This window comes from Meles meles, chromosome 5 (genome assembly GCF_922984935.1).
Source record: "Meles meles chromosome 5, mMelMel3.1 paternal haplotype, whole genome shotgun sequence".
NCBI lineage: Eukaryota > Metazoa > Chordata > Mammalia > Carnivora > Mustelidae > Meles > Meles meles.
The window spans coordinates 124089565-124108386 of record NC_060070.1 but is presented as its reverse complement, the minus strand read 5'-3'; the positions used below and the strand labels follow the sequence as shown (position 1 = coordinate 124108386).

At 50.3% G+C, this 18822-nt stretch overlaps 3 protein-coding genes across 5 annotated transcripts; 2 read left to right on the top strand and 1 right to left on the bottom strand.

The window, feature by feature from the left end:
- Positions 1-937: 937 nt before the first annotated feature.
- On the bottom strand, positions 938-11196 carry LOC123942578 (heat shock 70 kDa protein 1-like). Of its 3 annotated transcripts, none has more exons than XM_046006596.1 (2): positions 11048-11196; positions 938-3164 (listed from the first exon to the last, which is right to left on the bottom strand). In XM_046006596.1, the coding sequence occupies exon 2, from the start codon at positions 3149-3151 to the stop codon at positions 1226-1228; it is 1926 nt and encodes a 641-aa protein (XP_045862552.1). In that variant the 5' UTR covers positions 3152-3164; positions 11048-11196; the 3' UTR covers positions 938-1225. The 3 variants fall into 3 exon arrangements, with proteins under 3 accessions (XP_045862552.1, XP_045862553.1, XP_045862551.1); XM_046006597.1 differs by lacking the exon at positions 11048-11196 and adding an exon at positions 4976-5081; XM_046006595.1 differs by lacking the exon at positions 11048-11196 and adding an exon at positions 4876-5057.
- On the top strand, positions 5488-7915 carry LOC123942580 (heat shock 70 kDa protein 1). The gene has a single exon (XM_046006598.1). It carries the CDS (start codon positions 5694-5696, stop codon positions 7617-7619), a length of 1926 nt encoding a protein of 641 aa, XP_045862554.1. The 5' UTR covers positions 5488-5693; the 3' UTR covers positions 7620-7915.
- Positions 11197-15085: 3889 nt separating the features above from the next.
- LOC123942581 (heat shock 70 kDa protein 1) lies at positions 15086-17607 on the top strand. The gene has a single exon (XM_046006599.1). The coding sequence runs from the start codon at positions 15299-15301 to the stop codon at positions 17222-17224; it is 1926 nt and encodes a 641-aa protein (XP_045862555.1). The 5' UTR covers positions 15086-15298; the 3' UTR covers positions 17225-17607.
- Positions 17608-18822: the final 1215 nt, after the last annotated feature.

The following is an 18822-nucleotide window of genomic DNA, read 5'->3' as shown; positions in this document are numbered from 1 at the left end:
ACACAGACTTATACACTCATGCCCCTAAGGGTTTTATAAATATATGATATTATGACACAATAGGTGAAAATATTTTTCTCAAGGAATAAGACTACTAAATCCTCCATTTCTCATTTCCCAGAAAAGTACCCATTTGTCAGCAGTTTGTTTTTAAAATGTTTTCTGCATGCAAAGCATGTAATAACAGACTCTATGAGTACACAGATGCTGGATGTCCTAGACCCCACCTTTAAATGTCATAAGGAGAACATCAAGCAGAAGTTTGTTCCCCCAGCTGAACCCTAAGCACCTAATCCAGTCTTTCACTGAGTATAAGCAGAAACTATAGTGAGCAACTGCTCCAGCTGGAGCTAAAGGTGCCTGATGATTAAGAGTCATTTTCCTCCTGGAAACAATTAGCTCATGAAAATTCAAACACTTTCCCCTAGCCAGTTTAATTAATCATTCACAATGAGTTCACAATCAGACCACATTCACGCTCTTCATGAAATCTTTACCTTACTTTTTAAGGTACACTCACAGTCTAAAGATACCAGAAGAGGGGTGCCTGGCTCACTCAGTCAGAAGAGTATATGACTCTTCATCTCAGGGTCATGAGTTTGAGCCTCACATTGGGTGTAGATATGACTTAAATAAATTAAAAAAAAAAACAGAGTTGGCTTCTGGGTGGCTCAGTCAACTGGGGTCTGACTCTTGGTTTTGGCTCAGGTCATGATCTCAGGGTGGTGGGATCAAGTTCCACATCAGGGTCTGAGCTCAGTGTGGAGTCCGTTAGGGTTTTTCTCTCCCTCCCTCTCTATTCCTCCCCTCAGCGTTCTCATGTGTGCTCACATGCATGTGTGTGCTCTCTCTCTAAAATAAATCTTTAAAAATAAATAAAAATAAACTTAAAAAATAATAAATCAATAAAGATACCAGAAAAAATTTATTTTAGGAACAAGTTTACTGAGAGACATTTAACCATCCACATAGGAAGAAGAAAATTGGGGAGGTCAGAAATAAATAACAGACATTCAAATTCATCAAATGGTTCAGAGGGGCCTAGTTTTCCTAAGAGTCAGAAACATGGATTGTGAAAAGATGGTATACAAAAGATTTGTCAGAATCCGAAAGGATGGTAACTTAGGTTCAGGACAGTCAATTCAATAATCATAACAACGTTTGAAGATGAGGGGAAGAAAATTCACCTTAGAGGCACCCTAGAACCCTCCAGCTCCAGATAAGATTAATCTACTTCTTCAATGGTGGGGCCTGTGGCGGCCCTTCCAGGAGTATACCCCGTCCCACAGGAAGGCCCAGTACATCCTCCCTGGTAGAGTTTTGTGATGATTGGGTTACACACCTGCTCTAATTCCTTTCTCTTATGATCAAACTCCTCTTTCTCAGCCAGTTGATTGGCCTCCAGCCATGAAAGGACCTCATTGCATTTTTCCAGTATTTTCTTTTTATCAGACTCACTTATCTTGCCCTTCAAGCCTTCATCACTCACAGCACTCTTCATGTTAAAAGCATAAGATTCTAAAGCATTTTTTGCAGAGATTTTCTCTCTCTGGACCTCATCCTCAGCTTTATACTTCTCAGCATCCAGGACCATGCGCTCAATCTCCTCCTTGCTCAGGCGGCCCTTGTCGTTGGTGATGGTGATCTTATTGGCCTTGCCTGTGCTCTTGTCCATGGCTGTTACATTGAGAATACCATTGGCATCGATGTCAAAGGTCACCTCAATCTGAGGCACTCCCCTGGGTGCAGGAGGGATTCCAGTCAGGTCAAAGCGCCCCAGGAGGTTGTTGTCTCGGGTCATGGCCCTCTCGCCCTCGTACACCTGGATTAGCACACCAGGCTGGTTGTCCGAGTAGGTGGTGAAGATCTGCGTCTGCTTGGTGGGGATGGTGGAGTTGCGCTTGATCAGGACTGTCATGACGCCCCCGGCCGTTTCCAGCCCTAGAGACAAGGGAGCCACATCCAACAAAAGCAGATCCTGTACCTTTTCAGACTTGTCCCCCATCAGGATGGCCGCCTGCACTGCCGCCCCATAGGCCACGGCCTCGTCAGGGTTGATGCTCTTGTTGAGATCACGACCATTAAAGTAGTCCTGCAGCAGCCTCTGAACCTTAGGGATACGAGTGGAGCCCCCCACTAACACAATGTCATGGATCTTTGCCTTATCCATCTTGGCATCCCGAAGGGCCTTCTCCACAGGTTCCAGAGTGCCTCTAAACAGGTCTGCACACAACTCTTCAAACCGGGCTCTGGTGATGGATGTGTAGAAGTCAATGCCTTCATAAAGTGAATCAATTTCCAAGTTGGCCTGGGTGCTGGACGACAGGGTCCTCTTGGCCCTCTCACATGCGGTGCGCAGTCGCCTTACGGCTCGCTTGTTCTGGCTGATGTCCTTCTTGTGCTTCCTCTTGAACTCCTCCACGAAGTGGCTCACCAGCCGGTTGTCAAAATCCTCCCCTCCCAGGTGGGTGTCCCCGGCCGTGGCCTTCACCTCAAAAATTCCATCATCTATGGTCAGGATGGACACATCAAAAGTGCCTCCACCTAGATCAAAGATCAAGACATGTCGCTCTCCCTGACCTGCTTTATCTAAGCCATATGCAATGGCAGCAGCTGTGGGTTCATTGATAATTCTTAGCACATTGAGACCCGCAATCACGCCTGCATCCTTGGTAGCCTGGCGTTGAGAATCATTGAAATACGCTGGTACAGTGATCACAGCATTGGTAACGGGGTGGCCCAAAAAAGCCTCAGCAGTCTCCTTCATCTTTGTCAGCACCATAGAAGAGATTTCCTCAGGATAGAAAGCCTTCTTCTCCCCTTTGTATGACACCAATACCTTGGGCTTCCCTCCTTCATTGATTACTTGAAAAGGCCAAAGTTTCATATCTGATTGTACTACAGGATCATTAAACTTCCTGCCAATCAGACGTTTGGCATCAAAGACAGTGTTCTGGGGATTCATGGCTACCTGGTTCTTGGCCGCGTCCCCGATGAGCCGCTCCGTGTCGGTGAAGGCCACGTAGCTGGGGGTGGTGCGGTTGCCCTGGTCGTTGGCGATGATCTCCACCTTGCCGTGCTGGAACACCCCCACGCAGGAGTAGGTGGTGCCCAGGTCGATGCCGATGGCCATTCCCTTAGCAGCAGCCATGGTCTTCCGAGGCCTGAGAAGAAAAAATGAAATAAAGTTTTGGCACGGGGCTTTTTTATTTCATTACTTTCAATTGTAGAAAAATACACATAATCTGAAATTTACCATCTTAACTGTTTTTTTAAGTATACTGTTCAGCAGTAAGTTCATTCATATTGTTGACCACCTTCCAGAAATCTAACTTGCAAAACTGAAATTCTATACCAATTAAGCCACTCTCCATTCCCCTCCTCCCTCCAGCCCCTTGCAACCACTATTCTACTTTCTATATCTATCAATTCGACTACCCTAGGTCTTCATATTAATAGAATTACACAGTAACTTCTTTTTTTTTTAAGATTTTGTTTATTTATTTTTTCTTTTTTTTTTAAATTTTTTATTTATTTCTTATTTTTTATAAACATATAATGTATTTTTATCCCCAGGGGTACAGGTCTGTGAATCGCCAGGTTTACACACTTCACAGCACTCACCATAGCACATATGTCCATAACTCCACTCCCCCTCTCCCAACCCCACCTCCCCCCAGCAACCCCCAGTTTGTTTTGTGAGATTAAGAGTCACTTATGGTTTGTCTCCCTCCCAATCCCATCTCGTTTCATTTATTCTTCTTTGTTTATTTATTTGACAGACACAGATCACAAGTAGGCAGAGGGAGAGAGAGGAGGAAGCAGGCTCCCCGCTAAGCAGAGAGCCTGATGCGGGGGCTCGATACCAGGACCCTGGGATCATGACTCGAGCTGAAGGCAGAGGCTTTAACCCACTGAGCCACCCAGGTGCCCCCGCAGTAACTTCTTTATGTGACTGGATTATTCACTTAGAAAGACGTCCTCAGGGGCGCCTGGGTGGCTCAGTGGGTTGAGCCTCTGCCTTCGGCTCAGGTCATGATCTCAGGGTCCTGGGATCGAGCCCTGCATCCGGCTCTCTGCTCCGCGGGGAGCTTGCTTCTCCCTCTCTCTCTGCCTGCCTCTCTGCCTACTTGTGCTGTCAAATAAATAAATAAAATCTTAAAAAAAAAATGTCCTCAAGGTTCATGCATGTTACAGCATGTATCAGAGTTTCTTTACTTCTTAGAGCTGAATAATATTCATTATATGTATATAACACATCTTACTTAGTCATTCCCTCCTTGGACACCCAGGCAGTTTCCACCTCATGGCTATTTCGAATAATGCTGCCATAAATTCGGTGTACAAGTATCTTTTTCTAGTCCCTTCTTTTACAGAGAGTGCTTTTTGGACTAGAGTATTCTTAGCGAACTGGAACCAAGTGGGAGGCACTTAGCATATATTGTGTTCAATTTTCACAGGGCCTACTCAACTATCTTGCTCCTGTATCTGTGATGTTTTATTCTGCAATTGTACCTGTCTTCCTGCTGAACTAAGATTATTTTATGTTTTGTTCTCCTCAGGGGACATTAAACTCCATCCTTTGGTGTAGCTACCTTCCACAGCTCCATACGCTCAATTAGGGATTTCTTGGGAGTAATATTGGGCCAGTGGGGTGAAAATGGCTGCTAGGAACCCAATAAAACCCTCAAAAACTATCTCGGACAAGACAGCACCAGCAGGCACTCTCTCTCTCCATCCTCCTCTGGAATAAGGCTCTTATCTGAAGACTAATCAATCAGCTCCTCCACCTCTTTCCAGCAGCTCTGACAAATCCCACCCACCTTGGGTCCCGCCAAAGAATTCCCCTTCCCTGATTGGTCAATGCCCCCATACCTTAGACTAAAACTACAGGACGTTCCAGCATTTTCTCAAACACGGATCTATTAATCTTGCCTACTGCCATTCCATTTCAGTGAGAGCCCACCAGGCTCACCTATTGTCCCGTCGCCTTCGATCCAGTTTGATAATGTTCTGATTGCGGAGCCCCTGAGGGTGGGGGCTCCTTCAACATCCAAAATGCGCAGCCGGTGTTCCCCCACCCCCCCACCCGCCCCGCCCTACAGCTTTGAACCGACTCAGGTACTACCATCCCGATTGCTTACTAACCCATGAGGTCAGAGGCAGCAACCCCATTGTAACGCGTCTTGGGGGGCAGCGTCAACACTCCCGCCCCCGCCCTCCAAGCCCCTCCCACCTCCTCCCACCTCCTCGAACCGACCCCACCCTTCACGAACCCCTGCCAGCCCTAGCAAGCCCGAGAAGAGTCTGGAGAGTTCTGGGAGGGGCGGCGCCCGGGACGCCGATTGGTCCCAGGAAGCCTGGAGGCGGGACGCGAGGCGAAACCCCTGGAATATTCCCGACCGGGCAGCCCCGCAGAGCTCCGCGATTGGCCGAGGACGGAAAAGGCGGGGCTGGGCGAAGCGCTATAAATGCAGAGCCGCCCCGCTGCGCTGACAAACGGCAAAGCGGCTTCGGCTCTCCTGAGGCGTCCGGTAGCGCAACGCAACTTTCGCAGCGTTATTGAGGCCCGCTCCCGCGCCTTCGCGAGTCTGCAGCTTTCGAGAAGACCGAGCGCCTCATCGCGGATCCCGACCGCCTTTCCCAAAGCCTGAACCTTGAGCGCGGGGCAAGGAAGAGAGCAGGACAGCGGCATGGCGAAAACCGCGGCCATCGGCATCGACCTGGGCACCACCTACTCCTGCGTGGGGGTGTTCCAGCACGGCAAGGTGGAGATCATCGCCAACGACCAGGGCAACCGCACCACCCCCAGCTACGTGGCCTTCACCGACACGGAGCGGCTCATCGGGGACGCGGCCAAGAACCAGGTGGCGCTGAACCCGCAGAACACCGTGTTCGACGCGAAGCGGCTGATCGGCCGCAAGTTCGGCGACCCGGTGGTGCAGTCGGACATGAAGCACTGGCCCTTCCAGGTGATCAGCGATGGCGATAAGCCCAAGGTGCAGGTGAGCTACAAGGGCGAGACCAAGGCGTTCTATCCCGAGGAGATCTCGTCCATGGTGCTGACGAAGATGAAGGAGATCGCCGAGGCGTACCTGGGCTACCCGGTGACCAACGCGGTGATCACCGTGCCGGCCTACTTCAACGACTCGCAGCGCCAGGCCACCAAGGACGCGGGGGTGATCGCGGGGCTGAACGTGCTGAGGATCATCAACGAGCCCACGGCCGCCGCCATCGCCTACGGCCTGGACAGGACGGGCAAGGGGGAGCGCAACGTGCTCATCTTTGACCTGGGCGGCGGCACCTTCGACGTGTCCATCCTGACGATCGACGACGGCATCTTCGAGGTGAAGGCCACGGCGGGGGACACCCACCTGGGAGGGGAGGACTTTGACAACCGGCTGGTGAACCACTTCGTGGAGGAGTTCAAGAGGAAGCACAAGAAGGACATCAGCCAGAACAAGCGAGCCGTGAGGCGGCTGCGCACCGCCTGCGAGAGGGCCAAGAGGACCCTGTCCTCCAGCACCCAGGCCAGCCTGGAGATCGACTCCCTGTTCGAGGGCATCGACTTCTACACATCCATCACCAGGGCGCGGTTCGAGGAGCTGTGCTCAGACCTGTTCCGCAGCACGCTGGAGCCCGTGGAGAAGGCGCTGCGTGACGCCAAGCTGGACAAGGCCCAGATCCACGACCTGGTCCTGGTGGGGGGCTCCACCCGCATCCCCAAGGTGCAGAAGCTGCTGCAAGACTTCTTCAACGGGCGCGACCTCAACAAGAGCATCAATCCCGACGAGGCGGTGGCCTACGGGGCAGCGGTGCAGGCGGCCATCCTGATGGGAGACAAGTCTGAGAACGTGCAGGACCTGCTGCTGCTGGACGTGGCCCCGCTTTCGCTGGGCCTGGAGACCGCGGGGGGCGTGATGACCGCCCTGATCAAGCGCAACTCCACCATCCCCACCAAGCAGACGCAGATCTTCACCACCTACTCGGACAACCAGCCCGGCGTGCTGATCCAGGTGTACGAGGGCGAGAGGGCCATGACGCGGGACAATAACCTGCTGGGGCGCTTCGAGCTGAGCGGCATTCCTCCGGCGCCCCGGGGGGTGCCCCAGATCGAGGTGACCTTCGACATCGACGCCAACGGCATCCTGAACGTCACGGCCACGGACAAGAGCACCGGCAAGGCCAACAAGATCACCATCACCAACGACAAGGGCCGCCTGAGCAAGGAGGAGATCGAGCGCATGGTGCAGGAGGCCGAGAAGTACAAGGCCGAGGACGAGGTGCAGCGTGAGAGGGTGTCTGCCAAGAACGCCCTGGAGTCCTACGCCTTCAACATGAAGAGTGCCGTGGAGGATGAGGGTCTCAAGGGGAAGATCAGCGAGGCGGACAAGAAGAAGGTGCTGGACAAGTGCCAGGAGGTGATTTCCTGGCTGGACGCCAACACCCTGGCCGAGAAGGATGAGTTTGAGCACAAGAGGAAGGAGCTGGAGCAGGTGTGTAACCCCATCATCACTGGACTGTACCAGGGGGCGGGCGGCCCCGGGGCTGGCGGTTTTGGGGCTCAGGCCCCCAAAGGGGGCTCTGGGTCTGGCCCCACTATTGAGGAGGTGGATTAGGAGTTTCTTCCCCAAATTGTTCATGTTTGTGTCAGAGACTGTTGGAATTTAGGACTCTTGCATTGCCTTAAATGTCTGCATTTCATCAGCTCTTAACTTTCCCAGTTGTTTGCCTAATTTCAACGGTCTCTTTTGGTGAATTCACATAGTTCCTTTTTTCTAGAGTCTAAATGTAGCAAGAATTTATACTGCCATCGTTTGTGCCTTTCTTTTTTGTAATAGCCACACCAAACAGGCTTTTTTTATTTTGTTTTATTTCCTGCTGAGTAAATAAACTCAATAATTTGTGTTCCCTGCTTCTGTGTTTTATTTTGAGGTTAGAGTCTGTATAGGTTGTCATTTTGGTCTAATACTGGTAATTTGTATCTTAGATAAGTCCAGGATCTGGAGAAGTAAGTCTGTATATTGCATTGGGAGCTCTTGCTTTTAGGCAAATGGTATGTTGGGGAGATTTTTTTTTTTTTTTTTTTAAACAACTTGTATTGAGTGGGTTGGGTCTGTGGTTGTAGAAAAGGTTAAGGGTTACTGACATAGTGGCTTTGAGTTTGGCGAAGGGGTTGACCCTATTTAAGGGTGGCCTAGGAAAGGGGTATTGGGTAAGGTGTCCTGGGAGAAGCTGGCAAGAGACAGAAGGGAGAGGCAGCTTCATGGGAAGGTCCTGGCTGCCCATTCCCGTAAGTGCCCCTGGTCTGTCAGAGCCATGATGTATAATGTGGTTTCAGCATGAAACAACAGGTGAGTCCTAAATCGGTAGTGAGGAAATGTGAGCTAAAACACTGGGTTGCCCAGTTAGGATTAGCCACTCTGACCTCTTGTTCTTATACCTTAAAATGAAAGAGTCTGGTTTGATGCCTCAGTTTATAGTTCTCATTTCTGAGAGGTTACTGAGAAGTGTCACATTTCTGACAGTGGTTAATTTACGTTTTAAGTACCCAGTGAGGATCCAGGAGGAACTGTCACTGAGTTTGGTGCCCCAGCAGAAGGACCTAATATATCAGTGCTCTTACATACCCAGGCGCCCCATAACAAAAACAATTTTTAAAAAAATAGTCTCACTCGGGTCATCTGGCTGGCTCAGTGGGTTAAAGCCTCTGCCTTCCGCTCCGGTCATGATCCCAGGGTTCTGGGATCCAGCTCGGAATTGGGCTGTGTGCTTGGCAGGGAGCCTGCTTCTCCCCGCCGCCTCCCCGCCTGCCTCTCTGCCTACTTGTGATCTCTGTCAAATAAATAAATAAAATCTTTTAAAAAAAAAAGTCTCACTCAATATTCCACAGAAGCATTTTCTGAGTTTGTTTTCTTCAGAGCCCACCAAACCTTTTAGTAAATAAATAGTCGCTTCTGAAGAAAATCAGCAATCTGGGAATGGCCCATACATGTAGACTTTGTCCTGGAAGTATGGAAATGGAAATCTAAAAGATGCTTAGGCTTCCAGGCCAGCTTTTAACCTTCAAGACAGTTGAACTGTTGGACTGTGGACTCTAACCACAATGTAAACTAGTCTTCGTGAGGATCTGCATTTGCTTATGGTACCTCCTCTCCCCCTTAGAGCTGCAGGAACATTTGTGACTCATTTGCAGATCTTCAAGCCAGCAGCCACGACTACTTAGGGGAGAGGTGGCAGAGGAAGGTGGATGGAAAAGGGCGGAGATTGGGAAGGACCCACCAAACACCTTTGATCAGAGAGTTTAGGAAAATCTCTAGAAATAACCCTGGCAAGGGTGCCTGGGTGGCACAGTAGGTTAAAGCCTCTGCCTTGGGCTCAGGTCATGATCCCAGAGTCCTGGGATTGAGCCCCGCCCGCATCGTGCTCTGTGCTCAGCAGAGAGCCTGCTTCCCTTCCTCTCTCTCTGCCTACTTGTGATCTCTGTCTGTCAAATAAATAAAATCTAAAAAAAAAAAAAAAAAAAAAAAAGAACCCCGGCAAATGTAAGTTCCTATGGCCCGATTAGTCAAGTTATTGAATGGGTGCTTTATTAAGAAATCAATATAGGAAGTTATAGCCTATATACCCCTGCACCGGCGACTGAAATAATCACTTTGTAAGGTCAAAGGAGAGCAGGTTGATGAAACTGTAGACTGACTTTTTTTTTTTTTTAAGATTTTATTCATTTGTCAGTGCACAAGCAGCAGGCAGAGGGAGAAGCAGGCTCCCCGCTGAGGAAGGAGCCTGACAGGGGACTCGATTCTAGGGTCCTGGGATCATGACCTAATCTGAAGGCAGACACTTAAGAGACTGAGCTAGCCAGGCATCCCAAAATTGTAGATTTAAAGTAAAGAGAATGCAGTGCCATCCCTGGAGAAAGTGATGTCTTGGGTAACAGAAGAAACTTTGGGGGTAGGGGAGGTACATGGAAGAAAAATGAATGTGGGTGAGGAAAGGATTGATTGATTGATTGATTGATTGATTTGACAGACACAGATGACAAGCAGGCAGAGAGAGATAGGAGTAAGCAGACTCCCCACTGAGCAGAGAGCCCCATGATGATGATGATGATGATGATGGGAGGCTAGATCCCAGGACACCAGAATCATGACCTGAGCCAAAGCCAGAGGCTTTAACCCACTGAGCCACCCGGGCGCCCCGAGGAAAGGATTTTCTAAGTCAAATATTTTCCTTAATTCCTTTCCAATCCCACCTGTCTCCCTATGCCAGCACTCAGAAGGCAAGTGGCTATAGTAATGCAACTGTTGGAGCCCAAGATACTGCTTTGTTAGCAACATATATACTTACTGTTATTTCTGCTGTTTAAGAGGACTGTCATCGAAAACTAAAAAGGTAATCAAAACAATTTTATAAATATAAAAGAAGTGGGCAGGGACATGGACTTTCGGTTAAAAGAGATGGGGTTATTATAGGTGAAGGTGCGATCCTCACGGTAGGGATAAGAAATGGGAACTGTCCTCAACCTTCACCCTAACTGAAAACCCTAAATCCGTCTCCGTGGGTCACCTCTTGGGAATCCGCTGCTGTGGAAAAGGGCAACGCCACGAGCTCCGCCCCCTTTCCTAGCACCGCTCCCAGAAAGTCTAAGGACTCGGGCCGCGGAGCGAATTCCGGAGGCCGGGGTGATCCTGCCCCGCCCGCCGAGTCCCGACGGTCCCTGTCGCGCCCAACTAAGGATCGAAGGATTGGGGGGGGGGGGGGCAACGGAGTCCAGACGACAAGAATCACTTCCCAGGGCCTTTGACTTTTTTTTTTTTTTTTTAACCGCTCCCAACGTCCCCACGGGGCGAGGAGCGACAGGCGGCGGTGAGGCGGCGGCAGAGCGAGGCCAGCAGGGACCTCTCCGCCGCGCGTTCCCGCCTGGCCCGGTACGCGCTCGCCTCGGGCTCTGGGGACCTCCTCCACTGGCGTCTGGCCACCCGATTCCCTCCCGCTTAGTTGTAGGAGTTACAAGACTTTCCAGTGCTTTCGTCGCATAAATTACCTAGTGTGAGAGAAACTGTGAAGATCTCGCCTTTTTTTGCTCTTTTCATCCTGTCTTAAAAAAGTCACAAATCCCGGGTAGCGGCCAGGCAATCCCACGGTCACCCCGCCGCTAGGTTCCAGCGGCGGCCTCCGCGCTGTGCACCCGCCCTTATCCCGTCCGTATCTCGCGGCCCGGCGCCCTCAGGAGCTTTTTGGTGTTTTCTGGGTTCGGGGGTGGGGACTGACTTGTAAGAACGTGCTTCAACAAACTGCACCGTCCAAGGTCCCCAACACAACACCCCAACCCCGCCCTAAAACATCAAGCTTAGTCATGGCTCTATAATTTCCAGAAAATTCTGTGAACTATGTTCCAGCCTAGCCATAGTAACAGGGCTCCCCACCCTCCCCGCACCCCGCTTTTCTCCTTTCGGACCGAACAGTCTCTCATGAAGGGAGGGGGAGGCGGGGTTGGGAGATCTGGAAGAGTGGGAAAGGTGGGGGAGGGGTGATCATGAATCAGAAGTGGCAGCCTGGAGGGGAGTCCCAGCTGGTTATATACCCCGTGGTGCCCCTAATGTGCACAGAGCCCTGACATTCACTTCACTCCCTAATGTGGCCATTTGTTTTCCTCTCTGTAGAGCATGAAGGATAGGATGCATATGCCAGCATCGAGAGGAGTCCAAAATAGGGAGTATGAGGACATGTAGGCTCAATTATCAGTTCTAAAATTAGCTTTCAGGGTGACCAGACTAAGCCATTGAATTCTGATCTTTTGTGTTCGTCTTTGAAAAGGAAAAGGTTTGACTAAATAGCCTCTGCCTAAAAATCTTAAGATAGTTTCTCCAGTAAACTGAAAGTAATACCATTGTCCAGGCAGTAGTCCCCAACCTTGTAAGCACCTTGAGAAGATTGAGAGGTCAGACTGTAGAGTGTGGGATCCCAACAAAGACAGGAGAAAGGGAGCAAACTTTTTTTTTAAGATTTTATTTATTTATTTGACAGAGATCACAAGTAGGCAGAGAGGCAGGCAGAGAGAGAGGAGGAAGCAGGCTCTCCGCTGAGCAGAGAGCCTGATGTGGGGCTAGATCCCAGGACCCTGGGATCATGACCTGAGCCAAAGGCAGAGGCTTAACCCACTGAGCCACCCAGGCGCCCCAAGGGAGAAAACTTTTGAGCACTGCTCTGTCCCAGGCACAGAACTAAGGCCTGAGAAGCATTATCCTATTAATTCCTGATGCTACCATCCTATTAGATGGATATTGTTAATTGTATTTTAGAGATACAGAGACTTTGTTAGTTAACTTACAAGTACTGCATGGTGAAGAAGGAGGAGGAGGGCAAGGAGGTAGAGTCAGATGCAAACGCAGGTTTTCCCTTTCCTAGGTTTTCCCAAAAGCTTCTGGAAATCTGCAGCCCTCCTCAGTCACGGCAGCCTTTGCCACTGACTTGTTAAAAATGCCTGGCTCTGGGTTTCATATCAGTTATCTCTTTTGCTTTTTTCTAACTTTAGAATTGTACTATCTTTTAAAACTAAAAGAACCAAGGAGAAAAGTACTGTTGGAGAAACTGCAGGAAAAAGGAGAGAAGAAAAAGAATGTGGCAGCTTGAGGGTCATGAAGGCTCACTTCCTCCACTCTAACTGCACTGCAAAGTTCTTGGCTCGTTCTCTCTCTTTTGTTCCCCACCCTTAAATAAGTACCAGACAGCCCCACCAGTTTGGGGAACCTAAGACTTGATTCTTTAAAATGCTAAATCCTGGGCACCTGGGTGGCTCAGTGGGTTAAAATGCCAAATCCTATAAAAACCAAATTGCAAAATTAGCCAAAATAAAATTCTGGAAAAGTTCTTGGGGTTCTTACAGTCATCTTAGACAGCAGTTAAACCTGTGACTGGGTTTCTTTTAACCTTGGGAGGCATCTAGCATAAAAATTCAGGAGACCCTCTCCTTGTCAGGAAATGGGAAAAGAATATAGATGTTTGGGTTTCCAGACCAGTCCACACAGAGAGATTTGACTCAAAACGTAAGTCAGCTATAAGGTGTAGCTGATGATTCACAGAAAACAGTATTTCTAGTGGATCTTTTTCTTCTATACCCACAGTAACAAGATTTGAGGTCCTGTCACCATGTCTACTGGCCGGGCAGCGGGTACAGTGATGCCCTTTGCTTCCAGCCGAAAAAGTATTCTAAATTGCAGATCTGAAGAGAAGGAAGGAGTAATTCCAGAACTGCCTCTAGTAGCAGCTAATGGCAAGGAAGCTTCCAGAGGGAGGAGGAGGTGAGGTTAAGGGTCCCTAGAAGTGTTGACACATTGGGCAGCTAAAACGGAAGCCTGGGGAGTCACCAGAGATTGCATAGAGAAATGGAAAATTCCTTAAGTTTGACCAGTTTGACTAGATTAGGAGGTGACTCATTAGGGAGCAACATCTGAATGTTAAAAAAAAAAGTTATCACTTGCCTGCACAAACATACACAGGATTGTGAAAGCAATTCTAGCCGAGCAAAATGTTCAGAAGCAAGATTCCTTCCCTTCATCAAAAACTGCCTTCTCCTATAAAAGCAAACATACAAAAAACTGCCTTCTCCCACTGTATTTACTGTGTTCAACCATGAGTATACAGCAATGAGCCTATTTTTGATGGGTTGTGAACCTGGCGCTATTACTTTAATGTCCCTTAGATTTTTATAACAGGCACCCAACAAATGGTTTTCCATGCCTGCAAAGGATTTAAAAAGTGTGTGTGTGGGGGTGGGGCAATGATAAAATGTGTTTGTATTCAAAGCACGACGGAGCATAACGTGCAGGAAGTTGGAATCTAGGATAAAAAACTAAGTGGGTGCATTAAATGCATGACAAATAAATTTTAAAGGAGCTGAAAGTAGAACCTGGGTGGGATCAACCCCTCCCACCTTCCAGCATAAGGATTCCCGAACATTCTGTTTAAAAGGGACCACCTGCAGCCAGCTGTGGCTTATGAGGCTACTAAGGAAGACAGAATATCCCCACTCTTCCCCCGCGGGCTCCCCATCCTCTGTATTACATTTTAAAAGGACGGACAGCCTAAGGGCGACAGGGAGAGTGCATAAGACCTAATTCAGGGTGCTGAACCAGGAATTAACAGGGGGAAAAGAGGGAAAGGGGTGGCCCAGACCCACAGGCTGGGGAAGAACAGGGAAATGGAAAAGCCCCAAAGGTCTTAAAGACAGCTGTAGTCCTACGGAAAGTTTTTTTCTTCCTCCTGCTTAAGCCCAAGCTAGGCAAATGGGTTCACCGATCCAGCCCTGCCTTTCCCTCACCCCGCCCTTGACCTAGCCTGTCCCTTCTAGGGCGATGCGGACGTTCTTCCGTCTAAGAACCACCCTTTTCATTGATTTTCTTTCAAAAAATTCAAATTCCCCATCCCCAGATATTCCATCCATGCAGGTTAAAGATGATGTCAAAACTATATTGTATTATCTTTACTTCTCTTCCGCTTTAAATCGAAGGTAGGAAAAACTCCGCGGAGGGCCAAGGCAATCCACAGGCCTTTGTGGACCCGTCCGTCATCACTACAGTCCAATCAGAGTCTCTTTGACCCCCAGATACTCCTCCCACTTCGAAAAACTCGGGAACTTTCTGTATTTGGGGTATACCCGGGATCCGTATAGCCCATCAATCCTATCTTAAACTATCAAACTAGTTTAAACCCCACGAGCCTCTCACCGCCCTACAATTACCACCCCAGTGCTAGTCCTTCCGGTCAATTACAATACCAGGGGACAGCATCGCCAGCGGGTAACGGGGACTGGGTGGGCGGAATCAACAACAACCAAACCCCAGCGCCTCTCCTCCCTCCCCTTAGGACTCGGGTCCCTTCCCAAGAATCCCAGAAGAGTCTGGAGAGTTCTGGGAGGGGCGGCGCCCGGGACGCCGATTGGTCCCAGGAAGCCTGGAGGCGGGACGCGAGGCGAAACCCCTGGAATATTCCCGACCGGGCAGCCCCGCAGAGCTCCGCGATTGGCCGAGGACGGAAAAGGCGGGGCTGGGCGAAGCGCTATAAATGCAGAGCCGCCCCCCCCTGCGCTGACAAACGGCAAAGCGGCAAAGAGGCTTTGGCTCTCCTGAGGCGTCCGGTAGCGCAACGCAACTTTCGCAGCGTTATTGAGGCCCGCTCCCGCGCCTTCGCGAGTCTGCAGCTTTCGAGAAGACCGAGCGCCTCATCGCGGATCCCGACCGCCTTTCCCAAAGCCTGAACCTTGAGCGCGGGGCAAGGAAGAGAGCAGGACAGCGGCATGGCGAAAACCGCGGCCATCGGCATCGACCTGGGCACCACCTACTCCTGCGTGGGGGTGTTCCAGCACGGCAAGGTGGAGATCATCGCCAACGACCAGGGCAACCGCACCACCCCCAGCTACGTGGCCTTCACCGACACGGAGCGGCTCATCGGGGACGCGGCCAAGAACCAGGTGGCGCTGAACCCGCAGAACACCGTGTTCGACGCGAAGCGGCTGATCGGCCGCAAGTTCGGCGACCCGGTGGTGCAGTCGGACATGAAGCACTGGCCCTTCCAGGTGATCAGCGATGGCGATAAGCCCAAGGTGCAGGTGAGCTACAAGGGCGAGACCAAGGCGTTCTATCCCGAGGAGATCTCGTCCATGGTGCTGACGAAGATGAAGGAGATCGCCGAGGCGTACCTGGGCTACCCGGTGACCAACGCGGTGATCACCGTGCCGGCCTACTTCAACGACTCGCAGCGCCAGGCCACCAAGGACGCGGGGGTGATCGCGGGGCTGAACGTGCTGAGGATCATCAACGAGCCCACGGCCGCCGCCATCGCCTACGGCCTGGACAGGACGGGCAAGGGGGAGCGCAACGTGCTCATCTTTGACCTGGGCGGCGGCACCTTCGACGTGTCCATCCTGACGATCGACGACGGCATCTTCGAGGTGAAGGCCACGGCGGGGGACACCCACCTGGGAGGGGAGGACTTTGACAACCGGCTGGTGAACCACTTCGTGGAGGAGTTCAAGAGGAAGCACAAGAAGGACATCAGCCAGAACAAGCGAGCCGTGAGGCGGCTGCGCACCGCCTGCGAGAGGGCCAAGAGGACCCTGTCCTCCAGCACCCAGGCCAGCCTGGAGATCGACTCCCTGTTCGAGGGCATCGACTTCTACACATCCATCACCAGGGCGCGGTTCGAGGAGCTGTGCTCAGACCTGTTCCGCAGCACGCTGGAGCCCGTGGAGAAGGCGCTGCGTGACGCCAAGCTGGACAAGGCCCAGATCCACGACCTGGTCCTGGTGGGGGGCTCCACCCGCATCCCCAAGGTGCAGAAGCTGCTGCAAGACTTCTTCAACGGGCGCGACCTCAACAAGAGCATCAATCCCGACGAGGCGGTGGCCTACGGGGCAGCGGTGCAGGCGGCCATCCTGATGGGAGACAAGTCTGAGAACGTGCAGGACCTGCTGCTGCTGGACGTGGCCCCGCTTTCGCTGGGCCTGGAGACCGCGGGGGGCGTGATGACCGCCCTGATCAAGCGCAACTCCACCATCCCCACCAAGCAGACGCAGATCTTCACCACCTACTCGGACAACCAGCCCGGCGTGCTGATCCAGGTGTACGAGGGCGAGAGGGCCATGACGCGGGACAATAACCTGCTGGGGCGCTTCGAGCTGAGCGGCATTCCTCCGGCGCCCCGGGGGGTGCCCCAGATCGAGGTGACCTTCGACATCGACGCCAACGGCATCCTGAACGTCACGGCCACGGACAAGAGCACCGGCAAGGCCAACAAGATCACCATCACCAACGACAAGGGCCGCCTGAGCAAGGAGGAGATCGAGCGCATGGTGCAGGAGGCCGAGAAGTACAAGGCCGAGGACGAGGTGCAGCGTGAGAGGGTGTCTGCCAAGAACGCCCTGGAGTCCTACGCCTTCAACATGAAGAGTGCCGTGGAGGATGAGGGTCTCAAGGGGAAGATCAGCGAGGCGGACAAGAAGAAGGTGCTGGACAAGTGCCAGGAGGTGATTTCCTGGCTGGACGCCAACACCCTGGCCGAGAAGGATGAGTTTGAGCACAAGAGGAAGGAGCTGGAGCAGGTGTGTAACCCCATCATCACTGGACTGTACCAGGGGGCGGGCGGCCCCGGGGCTGGCGGTTTTGGGGCTCAGGCCCCCAAAGGGGGCTCTGGGTCTGGCCCCACCATTGAGGAGGTGGATTAGGGTACTTACCTTCATTGCTCCCTGTTTCTTTTCAAGTTGGAAGTGACCTTCGGACCTTGCTGTTGCACTGGGTTTTTTTCTACCTTCCGTTTTCTACTATTTTTAGTTCATTCTGATGTTAGGTTGTTACCTGATAGTATTTGTCCTTATTTCTTTCTAGTATACCAGTGTGTTTGGTAGAATTTTTTGCATTTAAAGTAACTGGTACTGGTTTTTGTTTTTTTTTTTTTTTTTTTTTTTGGTCTGTTAAATGAGTAAATACTGCCACCCTCTGTCCAATTTTGCTATGTAAACACCAGAAGTCTTGGAATGTCATTTTAGGTTCGTATGGTTTTTTAAAATTTGTATACTTCATGATGAAAAATAAAATGTTTAAAATATGAGTCTATTTTTATTTGAGGGGGGATAACGGGCTCTTGGAATATCTGAATTGCACAGACCGGTGAAAGGGACAGTACTTCTGAATAGATGTGTACTGTGAGGAGCCATGATTTGGCTGCTTATGTTGGGACTTAATTGTAGGTTGCAAATGACGTCTGTGCTAGAAAAATCTAGGTGCCCATTTTCCCTGGTGCACCTTTTTTAGGGGAAAAGTAGGGATGGGGGCTGCAAAAAAATGGTTTGAGGGATAAGTTATTGTGGGTTTACAGGCAGTGTTGAGAGGGGTTCATGGCTCCTTATTCGCTTGGTCTTAATGTGTGCAGAGCCCTTAATTTGTCCCTTCTGAGCTGTGAGTCTTCTAGCCTATTATTTAGGTTATGAGTGATAATTGGGGGTGTGTAAAGCCACAAAAAGGAGATGCAGATACAGTGTCGCTTTGTAAATCCCAGTTGGGTGACCAAATGCAAATTATTAGCTTTAGTTTTGGTTGTCTCGCTTTAAAATAAAGCAATTTGTCTGAATGACCTCACTTTTAAAGTTCTAAATCATTTTGAACAGAAATGTGGGATAGACAAGCAGTATCTTCAGCCATGGTCACTTTGCTGCAGTTATCCCAGCAAGGGCACCGAGGGGGAGAGTCTCAGGGTTTGGGGGGCATGACAATGAAGCAGGTTCTTTGTTTCACCCCAGTAATCTTAAATAATTCTCATCTCCCCTCCTTCTAATTAGGTATTTTAAAGTTTTTTTTCATAGTTAACATGTGGAAGTGGTCACTTCAACTGCATCCAGGGTAAAATTAGTAACAAATGTTTTTTTTCACACTGCCTCAACACTGTTGATATTGGGTCCTATCTGGTTCCAAGTGACGGTTTTAGTTCTAATGATCAGTCACCTCCTTTTCCTTTTAGGGAGAGTCTCAAAACCATAGGAACTTAAAGTAACATTTAATTATGAAGGAGGAGCTGAAAGGAGTAGAGCATAGATCTGGGAAGATAAGGAAATGGGCTTTCTTCTTCCTGCCCTAGCAGTTAGATTAAAGGTCCTTACCATTTTCCTTAGCCTGGTAGAATCCCAACCTCCTGCCTTCCCAAAACTGAGGCTGGAAAGAACAACTACAAAATAAAAACAAATCAAAGTTCAATTTCTGTGTTTTTGTTGAAACGTCCCCCTGTGGGGAAAAAAATCCAATGTTTTTAGGAATGACAAAGTAGAGGAAG

Bases quoted from the DNA above. Each gene is read 5' to 3' on its own strand.
- LOC123942578 (XM_046006596.1), bottom strand. From the start codon at position 3,151: ATGGCTGCTGCTAAGGGAATGGCCATCGGCATCGACCTGGGCACCACC.
- LOC123942580 (XM_046006598.1), top strand. From the start codon at position 5,694: ATGGCGAAAACCGCGGCCATCGGCATCGACCTGGGCACCACCTACTCC.
- LOC123942581 (XM_046006599.1), top strand. From the start codon at position 15,299: ATGGCGAAAACCGCGGCCATCGGCATCGACCTGGGCACCACCTACTCC.